We start from the raw sequence: 9481 nt of genomic DNA on the forward strand, positions 1-9481 counted from the left end.
CAAAACTGGTCACGAGGTGCAGCGCTATCAAGAGCCAGGGATCTCGTGAAATTAAGCTGGTGTGTATATATAGAGCATCTCATTTGTTTCTGAAGTGCTGACACGGACACTTTGCCGAAGCTTGATCCTTCTTCCTCCTCCCCGCTACCTCGCCCCGCCATCACACACCTAGGTGTCCCTGATGATGATGTAACAGGTTATGACAGTAACACCAGCTCTGACAGCCTAGCACATTTTGAGATTTGAGAGCTTTGATAGTCTTATCTTCTTGTAAATAAACCCTGCTGCTGTTTGCAAGTGGATGGACTCCGCCGGGGTGGAGTGGGGGCTGCTGTTGACAAGGAAGGAGCAGCACAGCTCCCTGGCTTTGACTCACCTCTGAGTTGGTGCATCTCAAAACATGGAATGCTAGGGACACGATCCGGCCACACTTAAGCATTTTTACAGCCCAGTCTTATTTTAAGTAGAACAGGGAACCTGTGGCGCCCTATAGCTTTTTTGACACCAGTTTACATCACCCAAGCCAGCATGCCAAATGCTGTGGGATGATGGATGTTGTAATTTAACATTTGGAGGACCCACGTATCTACAGGGCTGCCTTTCCTGGTATGCCCCACGGAGGACCTTAAGGTCCACAAATGACAACACATTGGAGGTCCCAAGTTGCAAGGTGGTTAGATTAGTTTCAACTAGGGCCAGGGCCTTTTCAGTACTGGCCCCGACTTGGTGGAACACTCTCTCACAAGAAACCAGGGCCCTGCGGGATTTGACATCTTTCTGCAGGGCCTGCAAGACAGAGCTGTTCCACCTGGCCTTTGGTTTGGACTCAGTCTAACCCTTATGTTTCCCTTCCCTTATGGTTTTGATCTATGGCCTACTATTAAAATGAGGCTGCATTTTAAATTATATTTTAACCTGTATTTTAAATTGGTTTATTCTTTATTTTTTATTTTTATTGTAATTTTACTGGTGTTAGCTGCCCTGAGCTGGGCTCTGGCCAGGGAGGGCAGAGTATAAATAAAATTATTATTATTATTATTATTATTATTATTATTATTATTATTATCATCATCATCATCATCTAGTCAGCACTTCAAGGTAGCATGAAACACACATAGATAGATATAGATTCCTGAAGGAATGTTTGTTATCTGAATATTCAAATAAGGTAAGTATTAAAACTCCACTTGTCTGAGTAGAAGAGGTTTGGGTATTTTTCATATTACATGATATTTGTTTGTTACCTGTTTACCTATGCAGCAGAAGATTGGATGACCATCTGTCATGGATGCTTTAGTTGAGATTCCTGCATAGAAGGGGGTTGGGCTAGATGACCCTTGGGGATCCCTTCCAACTCTACATTTCTATGATTCTATTATTTCTTTTGCTATATATGAGGCAGGCTGGAACTATTGCCCCTTCTGGATCTCTTTTAAGGTATATTCACCAAAGAAGACTTCTAGTCGAAATGCGTCTGGCAGTTTTCGTTAAGAGAGCTCATGGCTCTCAGTTGGGGAAGGACTCTATATGAACTAGTTAATTCATGTTTGTGGTTGATGACTGAGAAGTTTTTGATGTGACATTTTATTATTGTGTATGTATGTATGATTTTAACATACTATATTACATTTCGTGTATATGTTGTAAGTAGAATTCATGTTCGTCACCCTGACTTTTCTTTTGTTTGTTGGAACTATTGGTCAGGATACTATTCCTCTCCCTTTTGTTTGAGGAAGGAAGGATGAGAAAGAAAACTGATGGTGGAGAGATGGCCTACAAAACCACTAGATTTTTATCCTATATTTTCTCCAAGGTGGCATGGTTCCCCTGCTGCACTTTATACTCGCAACAACTTTGTGAGGAAGGCCAGGCTGGATCATAGCAACTGGTCCAAAATCATCTTTTTGAGTGTCACGGCTGTGAGGATTTGAGCATGGGTCTCGCCAGTTGTAGCCTAACCCACTGCAGGTAGATAAAGAGACACTGGGAACGAACAGCTTTGGTTAACCGAGTTAGATTTCTCTGGGGGATTCCACACACCCCTATTATGTCACGAAATCGGTTTGCTTTGACTTGAGCCTCCATATATTGTTGGACTATAACTCCCATCATCCCTCACTTTGGCTAAGGTGACTCCGGATGACAGGAGGTGTAGTCCAGCAAATATCTGTGAACTGAAGACGGAAGAGCACTCTGCTAATTTGTATGGAAATTGGACCGGCAGCTGTCTGTATATTGACCAGGCTGCTCTGTGTACCCTAACCTCCATTCATCCTCCACTGTGCAGGAACCTTCATTCCGAAGCACAGGAGTGTGACTGTGCTCTCTAAAACAAATCTGGAAACATGGGGAAGGGAGGGCACTCTTTCCAGCTAAAGCCCCTTTAAGCAACTAAGCCCTAGCGCTAAGGGGTTTTAGGAAGCATAACACAAAGTGGTAATTAAAGACCCCTCCAGGACCCTTCCCCCAAGCTCCCTCCATAAGCAATTAATTACCAACCCTTCCAGGAGGGAGAAGGGAAGTTAATGACTTCTCCATGTAATGAGAGATAATTCTACTCCAGCCATCCTGCCCTTCTACACAGGCTGCCTGCTGTTGCCGCAACCAAGTGGCACAGATCAGCCAGCTTTGGGAAGAAGGCTGGCCCGGGTTCAAGTGACCAGGGGTCTTGTGTTCAGGTCCAGGGGGTGGGGGGTGTCTGAAGGACCCTGGCAAACTGGAGCACATCCAATGCAACAGCATCAGTCATATCATGTAATATATCTTCTCCATTAAGGGTGCACACAGAATCACAGAATACAATTGGAAGGGACCCTGAGGATCATTTAGTCCAATGCAGGGATATGCAGCTGTCCCTTATGGGGATCGAACCTGCAACCTTGGTGTTATCAGCACCACACTCTAACCAACTAAACTAGCTAGGCATGTCATAATGTTGTGGTCTATGTCAGGGACTGAGTGTGGTTTTCCAGGCATCTCCACCTGGCCTGCAGGACTCCTCTCAGGTGCATCAGCCCTGCTATGCACCCTTCCTGGTCCTCATTGGGTCACCCATCTCACTCCTTTGGCTCCTCCGCAGGGGGAAATATCTTTCCCCACAAAGGGATCCACCAGGGGACTATTCCAGGGTCACAAAAATAGATAGATAAATCTGGTTCTATAAGTATCATTTTTTGGTGTGCCACCTTGTGCATGTGTATGGGATGACACAAAACTAGGAATATTAAACAATATTCAAATATAATAATGTAAGAGAACCAACACTGAGAGCAACTGATACATTCAACTCTCTACTTTTTCCCTGCATGCCTTCACAAATAGGGCTCTGACACTGGTTCATGATTGATTGGGACTGAAAAATCCACAGCTTTCCATAAATAACGAAAAAAGAAGTGAACTCCTTGAGGTATCAGCAGGGCTCTGTTCATTACATGCTCCTGCAAGAGGACTGACAGAGGAGAATTCATGGAGGCTTTCTCAATAGGGCTTATATTAATCTGGGAATAGCTCAGTCTGGTGGAGTCTGCAGTGCAGAGGAACAAATAGCCAAACGTATCTTGGACAGAGTTAGGTCAGGGAGGATGGGAAGTGGTTGAGTGGGATAATCACATTGTCAATTAGGGTTATGACGGCTGTATTCTGTCCTTTCCCCCAAAATGTCAGGGCAACATATATAGGATTATCCCTTTCTGCCCTCACAACGACCCTATGAGGTAGTCTAGTTTGAGTGTCAGGCCCTGCCACCTTTCAGAGCTGGAAACAGACAAAACCTCCTTATTAGTAGAGAACTGGATATTGGGGCTAGCAGGAGCCAGGAATAGGGTGGAACAGCGAACTTATAGAGAACCCTTGAGATCACACCCCAAGATTGTAACCCACCCAGGGGAATGTGCAACATTTTGGGGGGCTACTTGCCACAACTGGGCTCACCCCTGACAATGACTACCTGGTCCCCAAGAAGCGTAATGTGCCAGAGCGTGAATCTGAACGGAAGCTTGGCAGTGCAATGTTCATAGGACATTTCTTGTAGGAGGAACATCATCACCTTCATGGTCATGGACTTTAGTTCTCCAGGAAGGGACAGGGCAACCAAGCTAAGAATTGAAACCCTTGGAATTGCTTGGAAGTTGCTGGTGGAATAACCTTTGTAGACCAGTCCCTAGACCTGGGGAGCTTCTAGCCAGCTGCTCTCTTGCTCAGCATCAGATTCACAACGGTTCATACCATGGACAGTTCCCTTGCTTGACTGAATGCCGAAATGGGAGACTGCAAGCACTGTTGTTAGCATCTGCCTTGAGAGACAATGGGGGTGAAGTCTAGCTGCTGGAGAATCACAACACTTGCTGTGGCTGCAGAGACCGGTAACTTGTAATTGCCACATGCGTTGTTTTTGCTGCGTTAGCAACACTGATGTGACCTCTGCGGGGGTCAAGTGTCAGGAGCTAGCTGGCAGAAAATCACACTGTTAAAGTTGGAGTTAACTCTTTATTTGCATATGAGCTGTAGAAAAAAGCTTGCAGTCCAGTAATAGATCTCCACCACAAATTTGATGTAGGTAGATACAAGCACATGCCTTGGCTTTGCAGACAGTTATTCACATGAAGAAATTGGTGTGGATTGTGTATATCTGGGCTGAAATACGTGCATAATAAAGCCAGGCATTTTGCAGATTGTGAGCTTTTTGTTGTTGTTGTTGTTGCATTTCTATACTAATTTCCACTCCAGGAGCTCAAGGTCTTCCCCCACTTTTTACCTCACAACAGCCTTGTGGGGTAGATTAGGCCCAGGCTCACCCCAGTGAGCTTCATGACCGAGTAGGGATTTGAACACAGGCCCTGCACTAACATAATACTACTACCGCACCATGTTGGATTATCACACTGGTGTCCTAGTTCTCTTAGACTGGAAATGTTATGGTGGCAGAATGGAGTTGATTGAGAAACTGTAGGTGGAATAACTTCTTTGCACATGTGAGCCTATCAAACAAATGGAACAACTTGGGGGGGGGTGTGGGCAATAGCTGAATGACTACATTTCATGGCACCATGCCAGACAACTGTTTTGCACTAGTGCAAATGTTCACAAGGGGGTAGCCATGTGAGTCTGGGCATCTCCTGAAGAGTGCGATCACTGGGGGTTGGGGGAGGGAGGGAGGGAGGGAGAGATCAGGGCTGCAGACTAATTATGACCTTGTCACTAATGGCTGATGAAGCATCCATCACCATCTGGCCTCTGACTGGTCACAGGGATTGACTGACTCAGAGCAGCTATCTCAATCCTGGGGCTAATTGTTTTTGTTAAACTAGCAGACTCCCTACAGGCCTGCTCTGTTATCTTTTGCCCCCCTCCTTGCTTACACAGAGTAAATGGATTAGTTGGCAGATTGCAGAGAATAGATATTGAGGTCTGGCTGGTGGCAGCAGTGTAGGTGATAGCCCCTCACCCTTTTCTCTTGCCTTCCCTGCACTAGATTTTTCCTATAGCATCAGATGCTAAAAACTAAACAAAGATGAACACCAGAGTATCATCACCATGTAAGTCAAAGTGAAATATCAAAAACATAAGTTCAGCGCTTAAACCATGACATCATGGTGATGATGCAGGTTTCAGAGTGATTGAAGTTGGAATCCCACAACCATTTAAACTGGGAATAAGTCCTGTGGAACTTAATTGTGCTTACTTCTGAGTAGATATGCACAGGATTGTACTGTTAAGCTCCACTGAATACACTGGGGATTACCTCTGGGCAAATAAGCATAAGGCTTCACTGTTAATTCATCACAGTTAATATTAAATCAAATAGGGGTGGGGAAAGAAAAGATTTCAAGTGCTTGTCAATCAAGCCAGTTCTTTGGCATGTTTTGACCAGGACATAGAAAGGATTTATTAACAAGCAATTGAGCGGAAAATTGCGTGCATGCTTCTCCTTAAATAAAGCAAAAGTAAAACAGGGGATGGGAAATCTGTGGCCAATGGTCAAGGATGATGGGAGTTGCAGGCCTTCAACATATGATGGGCCAAATGTATACATTTCCTGGACTGCAGTGTGTGAACCACACCATGGTTGCAGTTGAGCTTCATTCCAAGAATTTCACAGGAGTTCCATAATTCAGTTTGAGGCCTCCTTCCCATGTGATCTCCTTGGTGTGACTCCTCATGCACCACTTTTTCTTCCATCAGTAACACCGGGTCTACTTCTGGATCCAGGGCATTCACCTGCCTGGGGGAGGGGGGAAATGCCCCATAAAATATTCAGTTCTGATCAGCAGCTGCCTTTGTAGGTTGACCGACCCTTTCCCTTTCCTAAAAGGTTTGCTATCAAGTCTCAGGGCGCGAGCAAAAGTTGATGATGTTGAAGGGTCAGGGCAGAGGTAGATCAAATGTCTGGAGAACACAGGCAGCCTTCATCTCTCTGGCCTCCAAGCTGATGGCTGAACAAATGAGCTGTAATCATCCCCCTGGGGAACGGCAGCACCGAGAGAGAGCAGGGCCTGGCAGCAGTTTTGTTAAAGCTGCGTTGGAGAGAAATGGTGCGGACAGATTCAATGTCACAGGTGGGTTTTGGTTACAGCATCCTGGCACCATCCCGGGCTCGCTGATGGGTCTTCAGCACCTTTCCTCGCCTCTTCTTGTGCGGCTGATGGTTCCACCTTTGGAGAGAGAGGCTAAAGATTAAGAGGATGACAAATAGGCATCTGCTTACACAGCGTTAAGGGCTAATCTGCCCTGCTATACTGCAAGAGCCTTGAAGAGAGGGGATTCTCACACAGGCGTAATACGCACACATGCACAACTACCCCAGAGACTCTCAAGGAGAGCAAGGCTCTCCATGGTTTGTCAAAGGACACCTGGTAGGCTTAGACTGGAGAGCTCTTCCTATGGAAGATTCTTGGCTGGGTTGAAGAGTTCAGTCACTATTGGAGAGACGTGGCCAGCCCACAGACTGGATGCAGCTGTTTCTGGGCCAACACCTGAGGAGCAAGAGGCTGGATTAGTTAACACAGCAAAGGACAAGTTGCAGAAAGCAGGGAGCTGAGGCATCCGGCCTCTCAACAGGATCAGCTACCAGCATGGCTGTCTCCCCTACAGACTCAACAATGAGCAAACGGATGGAGGGCAGCCAGGCAGGTAAGTAAGTGGCTTCACTGTCCTTTGGACCATGTTTCTTTCTTCCCCCTGCCCCCTCCATTCAGGTCTGAGGTTTCTTCTTCTTCCTTGGAACAGGCCTAGTTGCAATGGACTGGAAGGGCACCAACGGGTACTGCAATTGGGTACCAAAGGCACTGGAAGCTGTGGCAATGGATGTGGCTGATGATCCTAGTAAGCGTTAGAGGCAAAGAGAACCTCTCTCTCGTCGTGATTCCATAGTTTTCACCTCTGAGCTCAGATGGTGAGCTCATCTCATCTGAACAAGGCAGGCTTTCCTGGAGCAAAGTAATAGGAATATACTTTATACCAAGGCAGACTATTGCTCCTTTTACCTTAGAATTGTCCACTCACTGGTAGCAGCTTGCCAAGATTTAAGACATGGGTATTTCCCAGCTCTACTTGAAGATGGCAGGGATGAAACAGGAGATCTTCTGGATACAAAGCATGCAATCCGTCACTGAGCAAGAGCCAGACCTCTTCTGAAGAATCAGAAAGTGAGGGAGGTCACTAGAGTCCCACAAATGAAACTATGAAAACTTCAGTTCAGGTGATGCCTTTAATCCTCAAGGCCACCACATGTGGAGGAGTGGTCTTTGTTTATTTGCACGTAATGAATTCATTTAGAGCAGCAGTTTTCATCTGGGGACTCATTTCTTCATTATGATTTTTTACCATAGATTTGTATGGTTGTGGTACAGCTGTTGTGACCCATCTTAAGTCAGGCCCCAACCCAATAAAGGGGCCCGACCCACTAGGTGCAGACCAATGATTAAGAGATGTGGACATTTCAAACTGCCAATTTTCTAGCACTCGGATAAAACTGAACAAATGAGAGATTAAACAAAACTCTCCCACCACCCCCTGAAAAGAAAAGGTGGACCAGAGTGGCTAAATACTTATCTCTTAAACTATCAGGTAAATTTAGGATCCTGAGAGCCAAAGTAGACGTGATCAGTGTGTTGGGCGAGGATATGGGAGACTGGTTCAAAGAGGCGCTCCATCTTAGGACCCAGTCACTATCTCTCAGCATGGAGTACCTCACAGGGTTGCTGTGAGGAGAGCATGAGAGGAGAACAATGTATACCACGCTGAACTCTTTTACAGGTGAAATGGGATATATAAAAGAATATTAAAAAAAATAATCTGAAGATAAAAAAAACGAAGTAGAGTTTTGTTACCTAGCTAGTTTATTATGGCTTGACCCATCAGATACACTGAGCAAACCTAGAAATTGGTGGGGAAGTATAAACTCAGTTTGTGGTGTGGTGTAGAATAAACAAAATTAACAGTCTGATAACTAAAGATAATGATGTCAGGAAAGCAGCTGCCTGTTATTACTTTGCTCTCTGAGTTGTGCTTTGATATAGTAAAATATCATATGTGATGGATGGGGTCCTGTTGACCCGGGGGAGGGGAATCCTAATTGTATCTCTGGCATATTAGAAACTCAATTTTTAAAAAAGTTTTTTTAATTTAAAAGAGAAGCTGTCTGTTGGTTACCTTCCAGGTGCAATGCTGCGCTTTGGTTTAGTTTTACTTATTCTTGTTTAACTTGTAACTGTTTTACTTGTAACCTCCCTTGGGACCTTGTGTTGAAGGGTGGAAAATAAAGTGTGTGTGTGTGTGTGTGTGTGTGTGTGTGTGTGTGTGTTTCACACCAGTGGACTGTTGTTGTACAAAATAAAGCATAAGCAGGTGGCTGGTAACTTTGCCACACAATAGATTGTGCAATCTGTTGCACAAATTTCATTTAGCACAACTGTTGTGTTGGATTCTTCTGTTGTGCAATATTAAAACTCACCTGTCCGTCCCTGTGCCGGTAGACAGGGGGACACAGGATATAGCCCACTGTGTGTGTGTGTGTGTGTGTGTGTGTGTGTGTACACATATGTTTTGTTCATTATTCCAGTTCTGTCCCCAACAGATGGAAGTGAGTCTTTTACTGCTCTTTTACAGAGTGTCAAGTAAATATAGGGGTCCTGCAATGGGGGAGCAAGCTCCTTTCCTGCCCCCCACCTTTCCCCTGGATTTGTTGTCATTCAAAACATGTGGAGATCTTCTCTCTTTTTCATTTCATTTTAAAATTATCTCTATCTTCCTTTCTTCTTTTATCTGCTTTGCTTTTGTTTATGTTTTGTTTTGTTCTTTGGTGTCCTCTGCTCTGGGTTAAAGAGGGTACGCACACAAAGGTGATGTCTGGCTGGTGTAAGACCCTGAGTGAGAGGCAGGGCAGGAGAGATCTCCACCACTTTCGGTGAGAGACAAGGGTTGAGATTTACCTTTGAGAGAGCTTTGTATTCCCCCCCTCTTTCTCTTTTCCTTTCCTTTTTTC

General features: G+C 45.1%; 1 protein-coding gene across 2 annotated transcripts in view; it reads right to left on the minus strand.

Annotated features, from left to right (window-relative positions):
* Positions 1 to 5604: 5604 nt before the first annotated feature.
* The window catches only part of MYO9A (myosin IXA), a 175013-nt gene continuing 171136 nt past the window's right edge, over positions 5605 to 9481 (minus strand). Inside the window, exons 36-37 of one of the 2 annotated variants that reach the window (XR_014213398.1) lie at positions 7482 to 7628; positions 6562 to 6650 (exon numbers count right to left, since the gene is read on the minus strand). Coding sequence is in view for 1 of the 2 variants with exons in the window: in XM_082198217.1 (XP_082054343.1) it covers positions 6549 to 6650 (102 nt within the window). In the remaining variant the exon portion in view is untranslated. Of the gene's footprint in view, positions 6651 to 7481; positions 7629 to 9481 lie in introns of both variants that reach the window. The other variant, XM_082198217.1, reaches the window with a different exon arrangement.

Source organism: Podarcis vaucheri (genome assembly GCF_965113315.1).
Source record: "Podarcis vaucheri genome assembly, chromosome: 14".
NCBI classification, from domain to species: Eukaryota; Metazoa; Chordata; class Lepidosauria; order Squamata; family Lacertidae; genus Podarcis; species Podarcis vaucheri.